Consider the following 26,461-nt stretch of genomic DNA (forward strand, 5'->3'; position numbering starts at 1 on the left):
CTGTACCCCATTTTTAATAGGGTTATTTGGTTGTCTGGAGTAAAATTTCTTGAGTTCTTTGTACATATTGGATATTAGCCCTCTATCAGATGTAGGATTGGTAAAGATCTTTTCCCAATCTGTTGGTTGCTGTTTTGTCTTATTGACAATGTCTTTTGCCTTACAAAAGCTTTGCAATTTTATGAGGTCCCATTTGTCAATTCTTAATCTTATAGCATAAGCTATTGGCGTTTTGTTCAGGAACTTTTCCCCTGTGCCTAGGTATTTGAGGGTCTTCCCCTCCTTCTCTTCTATTAGTTTCAGTGTATCTGGTTTTATGTGTAGGTCTTTTATCCACTTGGACATGAGATTTGTACAAGGAGATAAGAATGGATTTATTTGCATCCTTCTACATGTTGACCTCCAGTTGAACCAGCACCATTTGCTGAAAATGCTGTCATTTTCCCACTGGATGATTTTAGCTCCTTTGTCAAAGATCAAGTGACCATAGGTATGTGGACTCATTTCTGGATCTTCAATTCTATCCGATTGATCTTCCTGCCTGTCTCTGTACCAATACCATGCAGATTTTATCACTATTGCTCTATAGTTCAGTTTGAGGTCAGGGATAGTGATTTCCCCAGAAGTTCTTTTATTGTTGAGAATAGTTCTGGCTATCCTGGGTTTTTTTGTTATTCCAAATAAATTTGCAAATCGCTCTTTCTATCTCTATGAAGAATTGATTTAGAATTTTGATGGGGATTGCATTGACTCTGTAGATTGCTTTTGGGAAAATGGCCATTTTTACTAAGTTAATCCTGGCAATCCAGGAGCATGGGAGATCCTTCCATCTTCTGAGATCTTCTTCAATTTCTTTCTTCAGAGTCTTGAAGTTCTTGTCATAGAGATCTTTGACTTGCTTGGTTAGATTCACTCCAAGGTATCTTATATTATTTGTGACTATTGTGAAGGGACATTTCTCTAATTTCTTTCTCAGCCTGTTTATCTTTTGAGTATAGGAAGGCTACTGATTTGTTTAAGTTGATTTTATATCCAGCCACTTTATTGAAGTTGTTTATCAGGTTTAAGAGTTCTCTGGTGGAAGTTTTAGAGCCACTTAAGTATACTATCATATCATCTGCAAATAGTGAAATTTTGACTTCTTCCTTTCCTATTTGTATCCCTTTGACTTCCTTTTGTTGTCTAATTGCTCTAGCTAAGACTTCCAGTACTATATTGAATAGGTAGGGTGAGAGTAGGCAGCCTTGTCTAGTCCCTGATCTTAGTGGGATTGCTTCAAGTTTCTCTCCATTTAGTTTGATGTTGGCTACTGGCTTGCTGTATACTGCTTTTACTATGTTTAGGTATGGGCCTTGAATTCCTGATCATTCCAAGAATTTTAACATGAAGGGATGTTGAATTTTGTCAAATGCTTTCTGAGCCTCTAGTGAGATGATCATGTGGTTTTTTTTCTTTGAGTTTATTTATGTAGTGGATTACATTGATGGATTTCCAAATATTGAACCATCCCTGCATTCCTGGGATAAAGCCTACTTGATCATGATGGATGATTGTTTTGATGTGTTCTTGGATTTGGTTTGTGAGAATTTTATTGAGTATTTCTGCGTCAATATTCATAAGAGAGATTGATCTGTAGTTCTCTTTCTTTATTGGGTCTTTGTGAGGTTTAGGTATGAGCGTAATTGTAGCTTCATAGAAAGAATTGGGTAGTGTTTCTTCTGTTTCTATTTTGTGGAATAGTTTGAAGAGAATTGGTATTAGTTCTTCCTGGAAGGTCTGATAGAATTCTGCACTAAAACCATCTGGCCCCGGACTTTTTTTGGTGGGAAGACTTCTAATGACTGCTTCTATTTCTTTAGGGGTTATGGGACTGTTTAGATGGTTTATCTGCTCCAGATTTAATTTTGACACTTGCTATCTCTCTAGAAAATTGTCCATTTCATCCAGATTTTCCAAGTTTGTTGTAGTAGGATCTGACGATTTTTTAATTTCCTCAGTTTCTGTTGTTATGTCCCTTTTCAGTTCTGATTTTATTAATTTGAATGCTATCTCTGTGCCCTTTGGTTAGTCTGGCTAAGGGTTTATCTATTTTGTTGATTTTCTCAAAGAACTAGCTCCTGGTTTTGTTGATATTTTGTATAGTTATTTCTGTTTCTACTTGGTTGATTTCAGCCCTGATTTTGATTATTTCCTGCCGTCTACTCCTCTTGGGTATATTAGCTTATTTTTGTTTTAATGCTTTCAGGTGTGCTGTCAAGTTGTTAGTGTGTGCTCTTTCCAGTTTCTTTTTGTAGGCACTTAGGGCTATGAGTTTTCCTCTTAGTACTGCTTTCATGGAGTCCCACAATTTTGGTATGATGTGTCCTCATTTCCTTAAATTCTAAAAAGTCTTTAATTTCTTTCTTTACTTCTTCCTTGACCAAGTCATCCATTGAGTAAAGCGTTGTTCAGTTTTCATGTGTATGTGGGCTTTCCATTGTTTTTGTTGTTATTAAAGACCAGCCTTAGTCCATGGTCATCTGATAGGGTACACAGGATTATTTCAATCTTTTTGTATCTGTTGAGGCCTGTTTTGTGACCAATTATATGGTCTATTTTGGAGAAGATACCATGAGGTGCTGAGAAAAAAGGTATATTATTTTCTTTTAGGATGAAATGTTTTATAGATATCAGTTAAGTCCAATTGGTTCATAACTTCTGCTAGTTTCATTGTGTCTCGGTTTAGTTTTTGTTTCCATGATCTGTCCATTGCTGAGGGTGGGGTGTTGAAATCTCTCACTATTATTGTGTGAGGTGTAATGTATGCTTTCAGCTTTAGTAAAGTTTCTTTTACGTATGTGGCTGCTCTTGCATTTGGGGCATAGATGTTCAGAATTGAGAGTTCATCTTGGTACATTTTTTCTTTGATGACTATGAAGTGTCCTTTCTTTTTTTTTTTTTTTTTTTTGATTACTTTTGCTTGAAAATCGATTTTATTACTCCAGCTTGTTTCTTGGCACCATTTGCTTGGAAGATTGTTTTCCAACATTTTACTCTGAGGTAGTATCTATCTTTTTCACAGACGTGCGTTTCCTTTATGCAGCAAAATTCTGGGTCGTGTATATGAATCCAGTCCGATAGTCTATGTCTTTTTCTTGGAGAATTGAGTCCATTGATATTAGGAGATGTTAAGGAAAACTGAATGTTGCTTCCTGTTATTTTTGTTATTGGAGGTGGAATTATGTTTGTGTAGGTATCTTCTTTTGGGGTTATTTGAAGACTACTTTCTTGCTTTTTCGAGATTGTAGTTTCCCTCCTTGTTTAGGAGTTTTACACCAACTATCCTTTGAAGTGCTAGATTTGTGGTAAGGAATTGTGTAAATTTAGTTTTGTCATGGAATATCTTGGTTTCTCCATCAATATTGATTGAGAGGTTTGCTGGGTATAGAAGTCTGGGCTGGCATTGTTGTTCTCTTATGGTCTGTATAATATCAGTCCAGGATCTTCTGGCTTTTATCATCTCTGGTGAGATGAGAAGTCTGGTGTAATTCTTATAGGTCTGCCATTATTTGTTACTTTATCTTTCTCCCTTACTGCTTTTAGTATTTTTTTTCTTTGTTTTGTACATTTGATGCTTTGATTATTATGTGGTGGGAGGTATTTCTTTTCTGGTCTAGACTATTTGGAGTTATGTAGGCTTCTTGTATATTTATGGACATCTCTTTCTGTAGGTTAGAAAAGTTTTTCTCTATAATTTTGTTGAAGATATTTACTGGCCTTTTAAGTTGGGAGTCTTCACCCTCATCTATACCTATTACCCTTAGGTTTGGCCTTCTCATTGTGTCCTGTATTTTCTGGATGTTTTAGGTTAGTAGCTTTTTGTATTTTGCATTTTCTTTGACAGTTGTGTCAATATTTTCCATGGTATCTTCTGCACGTGGGATTCTCTCTTCTATCTCTTGTAATCTGTTGGTGATACTTGTGTCTATGACTCCTGATCTTTTCCCTAGGTTTTCTATCTCCAGGGTAGTCTCCCTTTGTGATTTCTTTATTGTTTCTACTCCATTGTTAGATTTTGAATTGTTTTGTTTAATTCCTTCACCTGTTTGGTTGTTTTTTCTTGCAATTCTTTAAGAGATTTTTGTGTTTCCTCTTTAACAGCTTCTATCTATCTACCTGTGTTCTCCTTAAATTCTTTGAGTCCTCTATCATCATCATAAGAAGTGATTTTAATTCTGAATCCTGCTTTTCCAGTAAGATGGAGTGTTCAGGGCTTCCTATGGTGGGAGAACTGGGTTCTCATGATGCCATGTAACTTTGGGTTCTTTTGCTTATGCCCTTGCACTTGCCTTTCACCATCTGGTTAACTCTAGTGCTACCTGCACTCACTGTTTCTGACTGGAGCCTGCCTTTCCAGTTGTCTTGCTTGTGTCTGAACTTCTTCTCAAAGTACAGATGTCTTTATGATCTTTTAATCCTGAGCTCCTGCTGCTCTGAGTACAGTGGTATGGTGTCTCCACAGTAGCAGACAAGCTAAGTTTCAGCTGCTCTGGATGCAGTGTCTCCTCTAGGATGTCTCAGGATAAGGTGTCCAATATTCTGAGTGCAGTAGCTCCTGTAGGATGTCTCCAGATATGGGTGCCTGCTGCTCTGAGTTCAGTGGCCCCTCTAGGATGTCTTGGGAGACAGTGTCCACACAGGAGCAGATCAGGCAGGTGTCTGCTCCAGGCAGCATGCCCAGGCGAGGGGTGGAAGGGGCGTGGTATTCCCAAGGGTGGGGTTTGAGTGTCTGCTGGAACCTGGGCACTCCCTGCACCCAGTTATGCCTACTCACACATAGGGTAGTGTGTGAGTATTCTTACCTGCAGCTCTGGGTTCTGTGGTCCCTCTAGGATGTCTCGGGATATGGTGTCTACACAGGAGCAGACCAGGTGGGTGTCTGCTCAGGCAACAGGCCCAGGTGAAGGGTAGAAGAAGAGTGGTATTCCGATACCATACTTTCAATGGTTAAGAGACACACATAGTAGCTAACTGTAGAATGGTGTGGGGAGTTCAAACGTTAGAAATGTTCATTGTCTAAGAACTGTGTTTTGCAAAGCACTACTGTTGAAGCATTTGCATTGTAAAACACACGTTGGTTTTATTGTACTAAACATAACTCACGTGCCATTCCATCAAAAAATGAGATCACTTATAATGTGTACAGATGCATGATGTATATTTTCATATTGACATGCAGATAAGAAAAGATTGTTTTCCTTGTGACTTATAGGTGCACACAAGTTAAGACTTTCGAAAAGAAAGGAACCTCCCACCTTTGACAGGAGACTTAAAGATAAGCAAATTGGACCTCATTTGAAGGACGTTCTTCATGCTGTCTTGGTAAAATAAAATATTTTTGTTAAAAAAAAATGTTTAAGTTGACCTGTGTAATGTTTTAATAGAGTTGAGAAATGGTCAAAGTGTTTGATTTAAATTTGAGTGAAAGTTTTGGAGTCTCTAAAATTAGACATTTTCCTCTAATGGAAAAAATAGCCCCCTTATTTGATATTGCTAAAGACCCTTTGAATACTAGAGGCCAATGATGCACAAATATAATTTTTGTTTATTTTTAATTGGTTTGATATAATTTTACATTTAGTCTCTCTTAAGAAATATGACATTTTACAAAATTACATTAATTGGAAGAACTCTGTGTCAACACATATTTTCCCCATGCACATAGACAATAAAATCACATTATTTAAAACAAGATCTTTTGTTTCTGTGTATGATAAGCAGGACTACCTTTGGAACAGATATCATGATGTACGGAGAGTCCCTTACAATATCTAGTCCTACTCAGAGTAATTTTTCTTCCTCTTATAACTTCTGGGATATAAATTGTATGGTCATTATTTTCACATACACATTACATTCATTTTTAGAGAATGAACATTGTGAATAAAACTTCAAAAAGTCTTCAAATAATAGCAAGTGGGTTTTCCTAATTCACATTAGAATTGTATCTCCATCTTCCCAATAGCCATTATTTTTCTTTCCTGAAGATATTAGTTGCTCATTGTTCTTTTCAAACCATTTCACTCCTTTTAGCAATACTTTTATTTTCAAATTAAAATATAATATGAAATTTTCTCTCTATCATTCTTCCCTCTTTCCCTTTCCATGTATCCTAACCCCCTTTGTCTCAACTATAGAAAGAGCTACAAGCCATTAAGGAACACTAAGCAAGAAAAATAACCTTTAATAGAGATGAAGTGTCCCTATTGCTTTAAAAGAATTTATTAGCTTTGTGTATCACCCACAGTTCCTTCCTCGATACATAACATCTCTGGGTATAAGGACTGTAGTTTATTTATCATTTGCTTAACAATTATTCTCTCTGCATACAAGCAATACATAACTATATTTATCTTTCTGAGTCTGGGTTACCTCACACAGAATGATATTTTTCCACTTCTATCCATTTGCTTGCTAATTTCATGGTGTCATTTTTTTAACAGCTGGTTAATTGTGCATCGTGGAAATATATTATGTATTCTTTTTTATGTTTTAAATTTATTTTTATTGGATATTTTATTTACATTTCAGATACCATCCCTTTTCCCCATTTTCCCCTCCCTAGAAAACCCCTATCTTATACCCCCTTCTCCTTTTTGCTTTCATACAACTTTTTAAATGTGAACCAAAGGCTTTATGAGTTTGGTAATGCTCAATATAAATAAGAAGTGTAATCTAATACCCAATTTAGATATATCAACTATCTTTGACTGGCGGAGACGTGAATCTCCACCTCCATGTCTGGCCCCCCTCTCTCCTTCTCTCTCATCATCTAGCTCCTCCTCTCCTTCTCCTCCTCTCTGTACTCCTCCCACCTTAGCTCCTCCTACATTCACCCTTCCTGTTAAAATAAAACTTTTCTCAAAGTACAGTTAGAGCATAACTATACTAATTTATGTCAGTAAGGTGCAAGATAGACCTAATACCCAGTCCATCATTTTGTTGACTAACCAGAACCTCTGTCATCTCTCCTAACTAAAACACTTAAGTCTGAACCTGGCTTTTTTTTTCTTGGCTTTAGAATAAATGTCAGCTGAAAAACATCCTCTCAAATGTTTTCTCTCAAAGTAAATAGCAAGAATTGGCTATGAGACTATAAGTTTTCAACCCCATCAGAAATCCAGAATGACTTAGTTAACTGAGATTATGGGAAGTGCAAAGCATAGCTTCTAAAACATAGCCAATTTATAGAGACCGCTGGACACCTGGACAGTCCCTATACTACAGAATGTTAGAGCATCCGATCTTTAGCCTTCTGGCCCAGGATCATCTGACAGACCTTAGTGCTGCAGAATTATTAAGGGCTGATTACTCTGTCTAGGCAGATTTAATCAGTCAACTATTCTGCAAGTGTGTCCTTTTCTGGACAGTATTTTGTCTGTAGATGGAAAGAGGCAATTCTTGCCTAGTGGCTGTCTCACCACAATTGGAATAACTCCAAAGATGCTCAATTTCTTCTTAGAATCCAAGACAGGAACCTGTCAGGAGCAGACAGGTCTCTAATCAAAATGAACATTAATACAGAAATGTTTGTAATGTCAATTCTGTGGATTTCTGATGTTTTGAAAACCAACTATTTATGTAAGGAAATCTGGGCTGTTGTCTGTTAACTCCTCTCAGCTATTTCTAAATAAAATATGGAAAACTCCCTAACAATAAACTCAAAGCCATGAATTTGCTATAGGCCCTTAACTCACAGTCTAACCATCTCAAATAAGTTAAAAAAGTTAAAGAAAGACTGGGGCTAAGCCTTGTATTCCTAAATGTGTTATACAGGTGCAATGCCTATGATAGTAACAATATTCATTTCACTTTTATATTTATAAGAAGCTCGTACCAATAAAGACCTTAAATTTGAAATCAAAGTAAATTTTGTACCATTAAGAAATTATAAATTCATTTAATAACAATTATACATATTTCTACCAGTAAGTTATGGCTATGCAATAAATCCTAGCTAATCCTCCCTGTTCCACCAAAACCACTACTTTTCCCTAGAAAGACAGCCCAATATTAACCACCTCAATCCCCAAGTCCAGGGAATAGGGGCGCCAACTCTTCATTAACTTCTTCAAGCTGATTATACATGTTGAGATATTAGAAGAGGGGCTGGGGGAAGAATAAATTGATAAGCCTCTAACACTGTGTCTTCACTGCATCCAGTTGGAACTCCAGGACATCAGAGGTTCAATCAGGTGTGCTCAGCTTGCCTGATGATTAAATACACCAAGGCTATGTATTCTGCAATATACAATTCTCAAAACAAATTTTAGTATCAAGATAATTGTTTGTTTGAATTCTGGAATCTAGTCTTCTGGCTGCCTGCCTCTATCATATCTAATCCATATAATTCTGGGCATTTCTATGAAGGTGTGTTCCCACCATCCTCCCATTTTTGCCTCCCTGCTCTCAAATTCCTCAACACTACGAAATCCAATCTTTCAGGCACCAAGGCCCTCCTCTTCCACTGATACCTAACCCCTTACGCCCCTCCAATTACTATGAGGGTGTGCTCCCATTATCCTCTCATTCCTGCCTCCCTGCTCTTGAAATTTCCCAACACTTGGAAATCCACACTTTCAGGCACCAAGGCCCTCTACTTCCACTGATGCCTAACCCTTTACCCCATTCCCCCTCCTCCAATTACTATGAGGGTGTGCTCCCACCATCCTCTCATTCCCACCTCCCTGCTCTTGCAATTCCCCAACACTAGGGAATCCAAACTTTCAGGTACCAAGACTGTCCACTTCCACTGATGCCTGGCAAGGCCACCCTCAACTACCTATACAGGTGGAGCCATGAGTCCCTCCTTTTGTGTTCTCAGGCTGGAGATTTTAGAATGGCTACTCCAGCTTGTTTCTTAGGACCATTTGCTTGAAAAATTTTTTTCCAGCCTTTTACTCTAAGGTAGAGTCTGTCTTTGCACTGAGGTGGCTTTTCTGTATGCAGTAAAATGCTGGGTCCCATTTATGTAACCAGTCCATTAGCCTATGTTTTTTAATTTGGGAATTGAGTCCATTGATGTTAAGAGATATCAAGGAACAGTGATTGTTGTCTCCTGTTATATTTGTTATTAGAGGTGAAGTTATCTTTGTGTGGCTATCTTCTGTTGGATTTGTTGGAGGAGGGTTACTTTCTTCCTCTTTCTAGGGTATAATTTCCCTCCTTGTATTGGAGCTTTCCTGCTATTATCCTTTGTAATGCTTGGTTTGTGGAAAGATATTGTGTAAATTTGGTTTTGTCATGGAATATCTTGGTTTCTCCATCTATGGTAATTGAGAGTTTTGCTGGGTATAGTAGCCTGGGCTGGCATTTGTGTTCTCTTAGGGTCTGTATGACATCTGTCCATCATCTTCTAGCTTTTATAGTGTCTGGTGAGAAGTCTGGTGTAATTCTGATAGGTCTGCCTTTATATGTTACTTGGCCTTTTTCCCTTACTGCATTTAATATTCTTTCTTTGCTTTGTCCACTTGGTGTTTTGATTATTATGTGATGGCAGGTATTTCTTTTCTGGTCTAGTCTATTTGGCGTTCTATAGGCTTCTTGTATGTTTATGGGCATCTCATTCTTTAGATTAGGGAAGTTTTCTTCTATAATTTTGTTGAAGATATTTAATGGTCCTTTAATTTGGGAATCTTCACTCTCATCTATACCTATTATCCTTAGGTTTGTTCTCATTGTGTCCTGAATTTCCTGGATGTTTTTTATTAAGAACTTTTTGCATTTTGCATTTTCTTTGACGGTTGTGTCAATATTTTCTATGATATCTTCTGCACATGGGATTCTCTCTTCTATCTCTTGTATTCTGTTGGTGATGCTTGTTTCTATGATGCCTGATTTCTTTCTTAGGTTTTCTATTTCAAGGATAGTCTCCCTTTGTGATTTCTTGATTGATTCTACTTCCATTTTTATGTCCTGGATGGTTTTGTTCAATTCCTTCACCTGTTTGGTTGTGGTCTCTTGTATTTCTTTAAGGGATTTTTGTGTTTCCATTTTAAGGGCTTCTACCTGTTTACCTGCGTTCTCCTCAAATTCTTTGAGAGTGTTATTTATGTCCTTCTTAAAGTCCTCTATCATCATCATTAGAAGTGATTTTAAATCTGAATCTTGCTTTCCTAGTGTTATGGGGAATTCAGGACTTTCTTGTGTGGGAGAACTAGGTTCTAATGATGCCAAGTACCCTGGGTTACTGATGCTTATGTTCTTGCGCTTGCCTTTGGCCATCTGGATCTCCTTAGTGCTACCTGCCCTGTCCCTTACTGGAGCCTGTCTTTCCTATTATCTTGGTTGTATCAGAATTTGTTGGGTGGGTGTAATTATTGGGTTAAGCACTGGGGCTCAAAATCTGCTCAGTGCTCAAGTTCAGACAGGATACTGCCCAAGTTAGAGCACCTGGGATCCCTGCTTTCTCTGGGTTCTTAGAGACTGGGGGCAGAGCTGCCACCCAAGATCTGCTCAGTGCTCTGGCCCAGACTAGAAGGAACCAGTGTTTCAGGCTGGGAGTGACTTCCTGGGTCCTTGTGGGTCCCAGTTACTCCCTGTTTGGGGCGGGCCTTGCTGTCTGCTTACCTAAGATACTGCCCAAGTTAGAGCACCTGCGATCCACGCTTCCTCTGGGTTCTTGGAGATTGGGGGCAGAGCTGCCACCCAAGGTCTGCTCAGTGCTCTGGCCCAGACCGGAAAGAACCAGTGTTCCAGGCCGGGAGATGTATTCTTTATGCACATTTCTGTTGCGGAACATCTAGGTTTGAGGATAGACAATGAAGAAGATCAGTGCTGGAGATGAGGTTGGGTTAGATCTTTTTTTTTAGACAATTCTCAGTACAGATTCCTAGACCATTTGTTAATTGGGTTGTTTGCCTTCTTTAGGGATATTTTTCTCTTTGTATATTCTGACCAGCTGTCACATACATAGTAGAGAAGTTTTTTTCCATTTAGTAAGCTATCTATTAATTTTAATAATGATACCTTTTGCATGAAAGAATCATTTTGATCTTGTAGGAATCTACATCACCATTATTTACATTATTTCTCAAGTCTCTGAAATCATATTGTAAATCCCTTTCTTTATCTTTAAATGTACTCCTTATTTTATCCTCTGATATTTTCAGAGATTCGGGTATAACACTGGAGAAGGTCTTTGATCCATTTGTAACTGATATTTATATAGGATGAGAGACAAAGTTAAACTTGATTCTTACACTTATAGATGTCCAGTTTTTCCAGCAACATTTGATGAAGATACTACCTTCTTTAATCTGTGTTTTGGGGTTTCTTAGTCAAAAGTAAAGTGGTTATGATTGCATTGAGATACATCTGGATGTTCTATTACATTGATGAACATGTTTTTACCTGGCATGCTATATTTGTGCCTGTTCCATCCTTTTTTATAATACGGGTCTGTAGTGTAACTTGAAATCATCTACAGTGATACCTCTTCCCATGTTCTTATTCTCCATGGCCGTTTGGGCTATCTTTGGTCTTTCTTACTTCCATATGAATTTTGAGAATTTTTTTGTTTGTAAGTTTTGTGTGTGGATTTGATTGACTTTGTCAGGATAGATGTGAACAGGAGCTAGGTTCAGAATATGGACTATCATTCATGATGTAGTTTCTGCTAAGTAGATATTCTATATATTCTCTCTCTATGTGTGTGTATAGACTATATATGTATATATATATATATATATATATATATATATATATATATATATATGAGCTAAGTAGATATTCTATATATTCCCTCTATGTGTGTATAGATTATATATATATATATATATATATATATATATATATATATATCCACCTGTTTTAGAGCTAAGTGTATATTCTATATAAGATTCCATTTCATCAATTCCTATTCCCACTACATCTAACTCTAAAATGCATCTCTTTATGAAACCATGAATCCATTATAATAATTGATTATATATAATCAATTTATAAAGAATTTAATTCCTTTTTAAAACTTGCATTATATTGATGAGGTTTCACTTGAACATTTAAACCTTCTTCAATCTCTGGATTTCTAGAGTTAGAGGTATGCAGCACCATGGCTGGCCTATTTAATATTAATTCTATGCACATATTTACTGCACTTATTATTTAAAAATACATAATCTGAACTATAACTGATTTACATTGTACCATATGAAGCTGAAATTTTTACCAATATTTTGTAAAATTTAAGAATAAGAATTTTAAACTTCAAATTATTTAAAATTCTTTGAATAAAGTAAATTAATTGTCAATATTAATAGGGTTTATTGTGATTTCTCACACAGTAAAGATAGCAGACACTTACTGAATCACAGTAATTAGTGTCTCTTCATCCCACCATTAGAGTCTTTATTTGTAGTCTTTAAGATACTCCCTATAAATTACAAGAAAGATGATTGGGGACCATGGGCATTGCACTATACAAATCACAAAAGCATTTCCTTGCATGATTTTCTGCCAACTTTCATCCTTCTACAAATTTACTTATCCAGCACTATAATAGCCAGTGTTCTATATGAAGATAAACTATTTTTTTAGCCCTTAGATACTGCAGATAGCATTTTGTCTTTGTCTTTCTCTTTAACTTATCATAACTAATGCATTTCCCTTTACTCACATATTATCATTTAAAAATTATGAAATTTAATTCTTTATAGCTAATTATTCACAAAACATTTACATGTTTGTATATACATGCCACATTTATTTTTGTATGTTGGTAATCTTACTTTGATATTACTGTAATTTGAAAAGTTATTTAGTATTCCTTAAAGTTCAGTATGGTAAAAGCAGCTTATTTCCCAGAGAAACATTATGATACTTTGGGAATTCTAAGAGGTGGAGTTTAACCAGAAGTCCAGTAAACATGTTTCCTAAGTGGCACTGCAGAAGTATGATCTATTACTTTCTCTTTTTCTATCCTAGTTATGAAGTAAAGGGTTGTATGAACATGTGTTGCCCTAGCCAGAGTAATTTATACCCTAAGTGATGGCCTGAATCCTTAAATCTATAAGAAATATAAATGGTTAATGTGTACGGAGTAGCTGGATATATGGTAAATCTGCTCTTGACTTTTGAGTAATATCATTTCTTTTTTTTTTTTCTTTTTCTTTTTTTCATTATAGCTGGATTGGTCCAATACACACCCCCACCAACAATGTATAGGAGGTTATATTTCCTCCTTAACACAATTATTATTTTTTGATGTTTTGGACTCTTTGTTAATAGCTATTTGTTATCCCTGTAGCAGAATGCCTGCCTAGAGCAAATTAAGGGTAGAAGAGTTTAATTTTGCTCAGCATTTTGGGCAGTGAATTCTATATCTGAACTTTTGACTTGTTTGTGTTTTTTTTTCTCCAACCCTCCAACCTTCTTCATTTCAGTTCTTCCTCTCTTTCAACTACCTAGCACTAAACAAGATGGGGGGAAAAAAGACAGAGGGGAAGGGGGACTACATTATTGTTGCACTACTTCCTGCTGATTAGGGTGTCAACTTCTCTGGGACAAGTTTGATCTTCACAGTCAGGATATCTAATTTCTTCTCCTCCTCATCTTCCTCCTCATCTTCCTTCTCCTCCTCCTCCTTGTCCTTCTCATTTCTTCTTTGTGCACGGCTATTTTCAAACAACAACCAACAAGAAAACAACACAACATCAGCTCTCCAACTCTTGGGGCCCTAGCATTTACATCCTATCTGATTAGTCCCAGGAATTCAAAATGTCACACACTTGTAGGAAATATCTACAGCTAACAAAATCATACTCCTGGTAGAGCATGAGGCAAACTATATCAGCCATTGTGTACAATCTGAAGCGTCTCTAAACCCTGTACCTGGGATTAAAACAAAAACATATTCTCATAATATTACTGTAATTTTTTAAGCTAAAAAAGTCTGACTACATGTCCCCCTTTCTGTTTTAAGCCTTTAATTTTGCCATGTGTGGTTTGGTAGGAAATTAGAAACAGGGATATCTTAATTGAAATAAGTAATTTTTTTGGACCAGTGGCCAAGGTTTTCCGGAGACCTCTCATGCTCAAATCTAACCTGTATCAGTTTTGGTGGTATTCACATTTTTTCACTTTCTGTGAAAATATAAGCATACCTGCATGGCCAATGCAACACTTTTACAGGCTTCCTTTCTGATGTTAACACATTCTGAGCATATATAGGCTGGTTTAATTCCATAGGTTTTTTTTTTTAATAACCTGGTGAATGTCAGCTGCTGTTGTCTGAAACAGCTGTAAATTTTTGCTATGGGGACCTTGAGCCAGGCACACAAAGCCATTTCCTGACAGTAAGAAATTGCCTTGGATATCTCCCTTGTACCTACACACATTGGTCCAATAGCAACCCTTGTTGCACCATCTGCACATCAATATAAATCTAGACATTTTATCTGATTTATATTTAGAAAAACCATTGCTGATAAAAATGGCTTGTTCATTTTTTTTCAGTGCAAAGTACCATATTTCTCACAGTTAAATCACCTGGCATTTTGAGACCTGAGACCTTTAGTAGCTTGGCCACAGTCTTTTTGGAAATGGCCATATTTCCTGCAATTGAAACATCAGACATTTTGATATTGGAGACCTCTGTCTATAGCTTGATTTATAATATTAGCATGGTACATGTTAGAACCAATATCAGTTGTACCCATTATCCAATTGTCCTTGTGTGCTGCCCACACCATTAGTAGTCTAATAACATTTTTACATTGGTGTTTGCATTTTCATGTGCTAGACTTTTTATTTACACCTGTCTTGCATCAGTTCCTGGTATCTCTTTATTCATAGCTGAGACTAACCAGCAAAAGCTTCTCTGGAGCCTTGTATAATGTTTGTAAATGAGGTGGATCTTTTCCTGGACTCCTCAACATTGTCCCAAGCTCTCAAAGCCACTAAACAATATTGTTCTAGAGCAGCAACAGAAAATTGAATTAGTTCTTGTATATCAATGTATCGCCCAGTAACTGACCTTTGACTATATCCATTCTCCTTGCTTTGTTTTGCTTTTAACCATTGCAATTGTGGACTACATCTAGTACAGCTGTCACCAAATCCCTAGCAGTCTTGTGTTGACAGTTACATAACCCTTTCTCTCAAAACAGGCTGTTTCATCTAATTGTCCTCCCAACTTTTCATCTTTTCTTTTACCTGACTGCCTGGTTCTTCCTCTCTTTCTTCCTGTGAGAAACTCCTGTTCTCCTTCTCAGTCACCAGAACAGAGCTCTTTTGTTCTTCCTTTTCTGGCACTCCTCACCTCCCCAGCGTTTCCACATCCATCTGCAATTTTTCCAGTAGTACCACCAACTCCGCAACACTTTGGAAAGAGAGAGCAGGGTGAATCCTTTTGTACTCCCATTTCAGTCATTTATTTTCTTTCTTAGGTCCCTACATTTCCACACACATTTTTTTCCCAAATGCTGAGGAATTCTTCAAACCATTTTTGAAAAAGTTTATGAAGACAGGGGAAAAAATAAAATAAAACAATACAAAACAACAATAACAACAACAAAGCCAAGGAGCAAAGCATTAGATATCCCAATGGTAGTAGCCACAATGAATTTGTTTTCTGACATCTCAAAAGACAATATCCATCTTTTAATCTTCTACATGTCATTGCCTCTACAGCTCTTGAAAGCAAGTTTTACACGCTACTTAGCCCAGAATTGGGTGGCACTTGTAGCTAGATTTTTTTGGCTTCTTTTGATTTTATGTATCATTTCTCAGCTATTTAGATTTCAATTTTTGATGCATACTCAGAACATATGTCAACTTTTAAATTGCATTACCTTTTTTCTATTTTATTTTCTTCAGAACCTATCCTGTATTGCTTATTCATCCTTGAAACAAAGAATATGTGGCAGGCATTCTTTCCCATCTAGAGTTTGTCTCTTCATTCCAGTGGTTGTTTTCTTTCCTACACAGAAGCCTCTTGGTTTTTAAATGATCTCATTTGTCTACATTGTTTCTGCTTTCTGTACTTTTGGAGACGTAAACAAAAATTTACCATTGCTAATACTGATATAGCATAGCTTCTATGTTCCATCTTAGTTGTAAGAGTTTATGGTCTTATGATTACATTTTAATCACTTGTGAGTTGATGTTTTCTACATAATGAAAGACAAGGGTGAATTTACAGTTTTGTGCAAGTGGACATTCATTCACTGAAGAACCTGTCTCTTCTTCAGTGTACACTTGTTGATCATTTATCAAAAATCAGCAGGCTATAAGTCACCACACCTACAGAGTTCTATCTTTGGCTCACTGTACTCTGTGAGTTTTGTTTGGGTCATGCTTCTTTGTCTACTGTGACTCTACAGTCGTCTTGATATCAGGTATACTGACTCTTTTAGGTCTGCTGTGTTATAGATTAATTCAAGTTATTGGCATCTTTTTTATACCTTCTGAATTTCAATAAGATATTAATAGCTCTAAAATAATATCACTAGTGTTTTAGTTAAGTTTGCATTGAATATATTGATCATTATTTTTCCCTAGTGTTAATTTTAGTGTTATCATGTGTGATATTTTAATTTTATGTGTGTGTCTACTTCAATTTCTTTAATAGTCTTTTATGATTTTCGCCATAGATGTGCATTATTTCCAAGGTTAAACTTATTTCTTGGCATTTTTTGATAACTGTTTTTGATTATGAGTGCTTTTATGATTTCCATCTCAGCAAGTATACCAATGCAAGGAAAGGTTATCCAGTATTTCTAATTATGTGATCTATGCTAGTCTATGCTACTGCTGTATGACAAACCATAGTAGCCTAACCTAAAACTGTTTTAGTTATCAGTGCAATATTTAGATTAGGCTTGTACAAGGGGTGACAAAGGTACTCACAGCCTGAGGGATGGAATTAAATAGAAGCTTTTTTGCTTTCATATTAGCTGTATTAATGGCTAGGATTTAGAATACTCAGATGCTGGCAACTGTAAAGCCTTCCCATGCTCAGTGTCTTAATGATGGGATTTTTCCCTCTGCAAGGACCTACCAAACCTTAAATATTGTTCTAATGAATCTTAGAATATATGATTCTTAATTAGGAAACCGGATTCTCTGATAGAGGTATTATTATATCGAGATACAAACTGAAGAAAATCAGGAACAAAAAGTAAAATAAATTATTCATATACCTCATATTTAAATCCCCTTCCAAGTATGCACAATTCTATAACTACTATACTGCAGAAAATCATACATACAGGTTCTTATTGTAACTATGTAACATTGGAGAGTTGAAAGTGGCATAAATATTTAATCCTATAGGTACCAATATATACAGTAAAATCACATGATGTAAAATTAGATAATACACAACAGCTGAGATAGATAAATCCAAAATATGAGAGTATCTAATAAGACACTCAGATTAATAAATAAAAGCTATATTTGATGTAGAGAGAAACCAAACTACAAGTCTCTTATATAGTGTGGTGTCTATTAGAAAATTATATAGTTTCATTTTCATATTTATATACCTTAGGATTAAACTATAGTAAGACAGCTCTCCATGTGATGAGATAAAAATCATTGTGATATATATGTTCTTTTTCAGTCTCTTTTGAAGAACCCACTGTTGCTGACACAAGCACTCTGCAAAGTCACAGAGTCCATGACACTTAAGTCATCATCATACTTTTTGCCCAAATATTTACAAAGTCAATTTTTAATAACACCCAAGTTTGCCACTAAGCTCACAGGTAGGTATTTCTGTTTCCTATGCTGATTTTAAAATTTTGAAAATGTACATCTTTAAGTGATTATATATATATATATATATATATATATATATATATATATATATATCACAGACATATTGTCATATAAGTAGAAGAGAAAGTATAGTGTATTTGAGTGCCACTTTGCTAAAATTATAAAAACAGGAGCATGCCAACACCACATACATATTTTTAATATATAAAATTTCACAATGCTCTTTATCTTCCTGCCTCCCATCTATATATTTGTCCATTTTTCCTTTCTTCTCCCCTTTAACAAACAACTCTTCTCAGACCATAGTGCATCAAGCTCTTTTATACCTTCCTTCTTGTGTGTCTGTATTCAATGTTTTTCTAAAATAGTCACATTTCCTAGTTATTTTTTCTATTTCTTTCACCTGAAACTGTATGCTTCAGATTCACATTGATTTAACCTTAATTCATTGTAATTAAGTGGTGTATTAATTTTTTTCTTAACTTCCAGAGAGAGATTTCACTGTCTATGTAATGCAATTTTAATCTACTATTATACAGAGAAATATAAAATTATATTTAATCTTAATTTTTCTAAATATCATAATGCATAAATTCACTGATATTCTTCATGCACATTTGTTCTATGTCTTGACACTAAACAGCACTTGATAGTGTATACATTTTCAATCATAAAAGTGTATTGAGAATGACTCTCTAAAAGACATTATAAATTGAAGTATTAAAAGGTTCTAGAATTAATTAAATATATCTAATTAAATTATCTAATTAAATAAAATATCTAATTAAATATATCTAATAATTGTATCAAGCGGGCATGTTACAGCATTTAGCATAACCAGTGAAAGAATCAAAGAGTATTTACATTAATTTTAAATAACCACAAGGATAGAAAGGTAAGAAAGAGTGAATATAAATTATGTCTAAAAACCATACGTTAACAACTGCAGAAGCTTTTACTATAAGCAGATTATTGAGTATGTTTTCTTTTTTCTCCATTCAGTTTCCCCATATATTGTATAAGCCACCAAATAAGAGTTGTATTAACAATTGCATGCTCTACCTTGGCTTATAAGGATGGACTGTGGGCCAATTTTGATATCCACAGCAGTGACTTAGACTCCTGTAATAAATTCCCAAATGAAACTATCAGTCATCAGAGTTGTCAGGCTTCTTTGCCAAAGTTTTGGTTTTGTCAATCATCCAATAGTAAGTTAGTATTGCATTTTTCATTGGGCTGTAGTTTTCTGAGGAAGTCTCCTAGAAGAAACTTTTTTGATTATTCCAAAGATTGGGTCCATAAAACCACCAATTACAAAGGTCTGTGGTTCAAGGACCATCTGACTGGTGGTAGGTACCTCAAGGCAGACTTAAAAGAAAACTGGTGATACCTTAAGAGGTAGACTTTTTGGAAAAACCAAGTTCCCTTCTATTCCAAAGAGCTAACAATTACCAATAGTTCTTTTCTAGGGCATGAATTTGTTTCCCAACTCCTACTTCCTTACTAGAATTTCTCTTGTTTAGGCTTCCACAGGTTTTGTGCATTCTGTGCAACTACTGTGCATTCATATGTGTATGAGCCTTAGAGCCTTAGAATGTTCAGAAAACACTGTTTGTGGTTACCCATTATTTCTTGCCTCTTATACTCCTTTTGTTTCCTCTTCCATAATGATACCTGAGCCTAGAGAAGAGGGGCTGCTGTGTATAATTTCCACTCAGACCTATGGTACTGGCTTTGTGTGTGTGTGTCAATGTGACACAAGCTGGAGTTATCACAGAGAAAGGACCTTCAGTTGAGGAAATGCCTCCATGAGATCCAGCTGTAAGGCATTTTCTCAATTAGTGATCAAGATGGGAGGGCCCATTGTGGGTGGTGCCATCCCTGGACTGGTTGTCTTGGGTTCTATAAGAAAGCAATCTGAGCAAACCAGGGGAAGCAAGCCAGTAAGTACCATCCCTCCATGGCCTCTGCATCTGCTCCTGTTTCCTGACCTGATTGAGTTCCAGTCCTGACTTCCTTTTGAACAGCAATGTGGAAGTGTAAGCTGAATAAACCCTTTCCTTTCCAACTTGCTTCTTAGTCATGATGTTTGTGCAGGAATAGAAACCTGGACTAAGACACCTTTATTGAGTTGTTTTTCCTCATTTTTAATTATTTCATCAATCCACTCTGTAGTGGTTTGGATAAGTATACCCCCACTGGCCCTAGGTGATTGAATGCTTGGCCCATGTGAAATGGGACTATTAGGAGGTGTGGCCTTGTTGAGTAAATGTGGCCTTGTGGGAGAAAGTGTTTCACTGGGATGGGCACTGAGGTCTTGGAAGCTTAAGCTAGGCTAGTAGTCACTTTTAATTCTGCTGCTTCCTGAACCAGATTTAGAGCTCTCAGTGCCTTCTGCAGTAAGTTGTCTCCTTTCATGCCTCCATGTTCCTTCCATGGTGTTAATGGACTAAACTTATGAAACTTTAAGCCACCCCTGATTAAATGTTTTCTTCTAAAAGAGGTTGTCATGGCAGTGGTGTCTCCACACAGCACTAGAAACCCTAACTAAGACAAAGTCACACTGTTTAGGTGATATATGTTGCTGCTTTTCATGTTTTTTTTTTTTGAAAACATATATCTTTTAATTTATGGTTTAAAAAATCAACCCACAGAGTTTAGTGAGTCAACCCACAAACAACATCTCATTAAATCCTTCAGTGGCCCCACTTGGTTAGCATTATATTTTCCACAAATTAGTGATAAGAAATACAAATTTCAGAGGCAAAGTAACTGGCTCAGGGTTACAAAGCTAATGAGTGGGAGGGCAGGAAATTAAACATAATCTATTTCATTAAAAGCTAAAACTTTTCTATCACTTCTCTACAGACTAATGCTGTTTATTAAACCATGACCAAACACTCCTGTATCCAACTCAATCCAAATGAAACCTACGACTATCACACAGCATTAAAAAGAATTAGGTCCTTAAATAAATTCCTTCAAACACATAAGCTCACCTATTATTTCTTGCTAAAGTGGTTGCAATGGCTCCATCAGGTGTGTTATTTAACTGCTGTGTACTGTGCACAGTCATAACGGGAAGGAACTGGTTTTCGTATGAGTTGTAGTGAATGAAAGTAATAAATCTATTTGCTAATGATCCCTGGCATTAGGTAGATTAAAAAGAGTAAAAACACAAATGGTCATATGTCCAGTAACTCCTCATATCTCCTAAGAAATAGCTGCTCAATTTTCTTTTCTTTTTTTTTTTTTAGATATTTTATTTACACTTCAGATGCCATCCCCTTTCCCCATTCCCCCCCCTTAGAAAACCCCTATCCCATGCCCCCTTTTCCTTTTTGCATTTATACATTTTTTAAAATAATGTTAATCATAAGCGTTATAAGTTTGGAATTGTTCAATCAGAGGTGTAACCCACTGAGCAACCTAGATATAACAACTATCTTTGACTGGTGGAGATACATGAATATCTGCCTCCCTGTCTCCCCCCTCTTTCTCTCTTTCACCACCTAGCTTTTCCTCTCCTCCTTCTCCTCTTCTTACTCCTTTTCTTCCTCTCAGTACTCCTCCTACCTTAGCTCCTCCTACACATCACCCTTCCTGTTAAAATGAAACTTTTCTCTCAAAATACAATTAGAGCATAATTATGCCAATTTGTACCAGTGAGGTACAAGATAGTCCTAATACCCCATCCATCCTTTTGTTGACTAACCAGCACCTCTGTCATTTATCCTAACTAAAACATTTAGTTCTGAACCTGGCTTTAGGATGAATGTCAGCTGATGACCATCCACTCAAATCTTTTCTCTTATGGTAAATAGCTGTAAGTTTTCAACCCCATCAGAAATCCAGAATGACTGAGTTAACTATAATTGTGGGAAGCACAAAGCATAGCTTCTAAAACTTAGCCAATTTATAGAGACCTCTGAACACCTGAAAAGCCCCTATACTACCGAACGTTGGAGCATCAAATCTTCAGCCTTCTGGCCCAGAATCATCTGACAGACCTTGTTGATGCAGGATTATTAAGGACTGATTACTCTGTCTAGGCAAATATAATCAGTCGACTATTCTGCATGTGTGTCCTTTTCTGGACAGTAATTTGTCTGTAGATGGAGAGAGGCAATTCTTGCCTAGTGGTTGTTACCACACAACTGGAGTAACTCCAAGGATGCTCAATTTCTTCTTAGAATCCACGACAGGAAGCTGTCAGGAGCAGACAGGTCTCTAATCAATATGAACATGAATATATAAATATTTGTAGCGTCAGTTCTATGGACTTCTGATGTTTTGAAAACCAACTATCCATGTAAGGTAACCTGGACTGTTGTCTGTTCACTCCTCTCAGCTATTTCTAAATAAAATATGGGAAACATCCTAACAATAAACTCAAAAATATGAATTTGCTATAGTCCCTTAACTCATAGGTTAAGTGTCCCAAATCAGTTAAAAAGGTTAAAAAAGGGTTGGGTCTAGGCATTGTATTCCTAAATGTGTTATACAGGCACAATGCCCATGGGCGTATCAATATTCATCTCATTTTTATATTAATAAGAGGCTTGTACCAATGAAAACCTTAAATTTGAGATCAAAGTAAATTTTGTACCATTTAAGAAATTATAACTTCATCTTGATAATAATTATACAGATTTCTACCAATAGGTTATGGCTATGCAATAAGTCCTAGCTAATCCCCCCTGTTCCAACAAAACCACTACTTGTCCCTAGAAAGACAGACCATTATTAACCACATTAGTCCCCAAGCTCAGGGAATAGGGGCGCTGACTCTTTTTTAACTTCTTCATGCTGATTAAGGGCATTGAGATTTTAGAAGAGGGGTTGGGGGGAAGAGTAAGTTGATAAGCCTCTAATGCTGTGTCTTCACTGAATCCAGATGGAATTCCAGGACATCAGAGGTTTGGGCAGGTCTGCTCAGTATGCTTGATGAGTAGATACACCAAGGCTGTGTATTCTGCAATATACAATTCTCAGAACAAGTTTTAGTATCAAGAAAAAAAATTTTCCCACCCCCAGGGGGCTGACATTTTTTTAAAAAGATGTTGGTGTGGTTCTGAAGACTTTTTTTCCCCCTGCTTGTTAAAATTGGTTGTAGTATTTACATTTCAGATTTTATCCTCTTAGCCTACTTCCTCCCACCACCTAGAAACCTCCTATCCCATCCCCCTCCTCATGCTTCTATGAGGCAGTGACAGCACCTACCCCCCCTCACTATCCTCTCCCCACCCTCACATCATCCCCCCCCCACTGTGTGTTCATTTTTTTTTTATGGGACCAAGAAACTCCTCTCCCACCTATGTCCGACAAGGCCATCCTCCCCTACATATACCTCTGTAGTCTTGGGTCCATCCCTATGTGTCCATGTTTTGTTTCCCTATTTGCTCCCTTGAGCATTTTTGTTTCTCGTTCTAAGTAGAACTGAGGCATCCCCTCTTGGTCTTCCTTCTTCATGAGCTTCATGTGGTCTGTGGGTTGAGTCTTCACTAATCCAAGCTTTTGGGCTAACATCCGTGGAGATATGTTTGTGTAACTATCTTCTTTTGCGGTTTTTGGAACATTACTTTCTTGCTTTTTCTAGGTTATAGTTTCCCTCCTTGTGTTGGAATTTTCCACCAATTATTCTTTGAAGTGCTGGATTTGTGTTGAGATACTGTGTAAATTTGGATTTGTCATGGAATATTTTGGTTTCTCCATCAATAATGATTGACAGTTTTGCTGGGTATAGTAGTCTGGGCTGGCATTTGTGTTCTCTTAGGGTCTGTATGATATCGGTCCAGGATCTTCTGGCTTTTATGGTCTCTGGTGAGAAGTCTGGTGTAATTCTTATAGGTCTGCCTTTATATGTTACTTTGCCTTTTTCCCTTACTGCTTTTAGTATTTTTTCTTTGTTTTGTACATTTGATGTTTTGACTATTATATGGCGGGAAGTATTTCTTTTCTGGTCTAAACTATTTGGAGTTCTGTAAGCTTCTTGTATATTTATGGACATCTCTTTCTTTAGGTTAGGGAAGTTTTCCTCTATAATTTTGTTGAGGATATTTACTGGTCCTTTTAGTTGGGAGTCTTCCCCCTCATCTATACCTATTATCCTTAGGTTTGGCCTTCTCATTGTGTCTTGGATTTCTTGTATATTTTGGGTTAGTAGCTTTTTGTATTTTGCATTTTCTTTGACAGTTGTGTCAATGTTTTCCATGGTATTTTCTGCACATGAGATTCTCTCTTCCATCTCTTGTATTCTGTTGGTAATACTTGTCATGGCAGTGGTGTCTCCACATAGCACTAGAAACCCTAACTAAGACAAAGTCACACTGTTTAGGTGATATATGTTGCTGCTTTTCATGTTTTTTAATCTTGAGCTTTCCACATGAGTTCACATGGACAACTCTTTACTTTTATATGGTAGCCTTCATGATATGTTGAGTGCTTCTGCCAGTGTGACTTGGAATAATGAGCTTCTTGCATAATGTTGTATTCACTGTCAAAAGTACTCTATAACTCAGTATCTTTACAGGGCTTTTGTTTGTGATCACAGTTTTTCAACAGAGATTACCATGTCAAGATCAGAGTATATCAGAATTTCTGCAACTCTTGAAAGAATGGATAGACTTTGGCATTTCAAGCAGATGTTTAGGCATCCTCAGTTGTGGTATGCATGCTCCATGTTGACTCCTACGGGAATTATAACACTATTAAAAATTGCAGATCTCTAAAGATATTATGTTGGTTACTGCATTTGTGCTAAAAGGTCCATGGAATGACTGAAGGTATATATTATCATGAAGATTAACATCAAGAATCATAGGTTTTACTGTGTGATACTGACACTTCATCACCAGACTTACTGTTTACATGCAGTCTCCCTTGCTGCAGCCTTGAATACAGTAGAACAGAGATGTAGATGTGGTCTCCTCTATGTTATGTTTTTTTTTTTGTCTATTGCTACTGTGTTAATATTTATCCTGGAAATATAACCTCAGCCACACCTCCCCATCCAACTGGTAAACAGGTGGTATTTTATGCTAGCCCCTTTTCACTAAGTAAAATTTCCCACCAGGTTCAATCAGGACTGTGTTGTGATTTAAACTAAATTAATTCTTCAGTAAATATAGCTCAGGGACACACAGTGTGTTATACACTAGGTTGTGAGGTTGTTTCTCAGTTCATGTGGGACAGAGGACAGAGAAAGTTAAAAATAATTTTTAAAATAATATAGAAAATAGAAAAGGTAATTGAAAGGTGGGATGTCACTCAATAAAGGAAGTACTTGCCTAGGACACATGAAAATTCCCAACATTTAAAATGAGAAAAAGAAACATTAAAAGGTAAAAATATATATAAAAGTAATAAAGGGGAAAACAGTAAAAGAAAAAAGAGAAGTGAGAAAACTCAATTAAATGAAGGTAAATTTAAGAAAAATAAAAAGAAATGAAAATGCTGCCTTAAAATTTAAATAGAGAAAAAAGTAGATGAAAACAAATTTTCTTGCTAAGATCTCTCTGGAAAATAAAATTTACAACAAATACGGTGAAAATAGTAGAAGGCATTTTCAGAGTATTCTAATTCTCAGTTATCAACAAAATAATGGGAGCAGAACAAGGCTGTGCCTAATAACTGACAAACACATTGTTTTTACTAGGGGTGTACACTCTCTGGATTTATTAAGTATGTGATGCCCTGCCCACGGATATTGGTGGTAGAGCAGTAAGTCTGTCTAGCCACATGAGCATAGGAGGAATATAAGCTACTTTAGGTTTATCTTCACTTCGGAAGTGTTACTCTGTACAATAAATATGCACACATTGTTTATGCTACAGCAAGCTCTTCTCACTGAACACTAAACTTGGCCAGACTATGGACCATGCTGAATTGGTACATATTTGCTCTGAAGGCGATTTTTTTTTTTCAAACTGAGGCACAGGAAACATCCAAGAAATGAGTAATGTCTGGGAAAGCTCCCACAGCGTGTGTGCATACACCTGTCAGTATATTGAATCAGAAACACTTGCCCAAGTTATAAATTTCTCATTCTCTGGGATGGCTGCTTACCCAGCTATTTACTGAGGCATCCACAAGAAGTCTTAGATTTTTCTGAGAAGTCTGAGACCATGCCAGGATTTATAGTCTTGCCAGAGAACCTCCCTCCAGGTACCTCTATAACTGAATTTTCACTGAGTTTCCTGTTAATTTCTTTTCTGAAGCTAATTTGCTTTCAGCCTCCAAGCCTGGTATGTATTCAGGCTTCTTGTCTGCAGGATTCAGCCGTCAGTGCCACATATTGCCTTCCACTGCCACTATCCTGCCTAGAAACAGGAAGTGCACCTCTCTTCTAAACTTTTGTATTTGAGGAGAAAGGATATTTGCTCACCTTGCTTTGTCATTCTCCCTAGTCTATGGAATGTGCTAGGTTTTATTTCCTGTGCAGGCAACTTCCAGTTATCACCAACTCTTCCTTCCATGACAAGTTCCATGTCTATTATTTTGTTTCCAGTCCACGGAAGAAAAAGCTATTCCTGAGTGTCCCTATAAGACCACATTGGACATGGACTTGAATTTTTATTTTATCAATTGTATATCTCATTATATTATCCACATTTTATTCATTTGTTTTTCTCGCATTACCACTTTATTTCTTCCTTTTCCTTCACTTTTTCCATTTTTATGAAACATTTCATTAGTATGT

General features: G+C 36.5%; 1 protein-coding gene across 1 annotated transcript in view; it reads left to right on the forward strand.

The window, feature by feature from the left end:
- Nucleotides 1-26,461, forward strand: part of LOC143434762 (solute carrier organic anion transporter family member 6C1-like) — a 75,829-nt gene that overhangs the window by 17,360 nt on the left and 32,008 nt on the right. The window contains exons 6-7 of the mRNA XM_076914644.1: nt 5,252-5,361; nt 17,603-17,747. Of these exons, the coding sequence (XP_076770759.1) occupies nt 5,252-5,361; nt 17,603-17,747 (255 nt within the window). The remainder of the gene's footprint in view (nt 1-5,251; nt 5,362-17,602; nt 17,748-26,461) is intronic.

This window comes from Arvicanthis niloticus, chromosome 17, assembly GCF_011762505.2.
Source record: "Arvicanthis niloticus isolate mArvNil1 chromosome 17, mArvNil1.pat.X, whole genome shotgun sequence".
NCBI classification, from domain to species: domain Eukaryota; kingdom Metazoa; phylum Chordata; class Mammalia; order Rodentia; family Muridae; genus Arvicanthis; species Arvicanthis niloticus.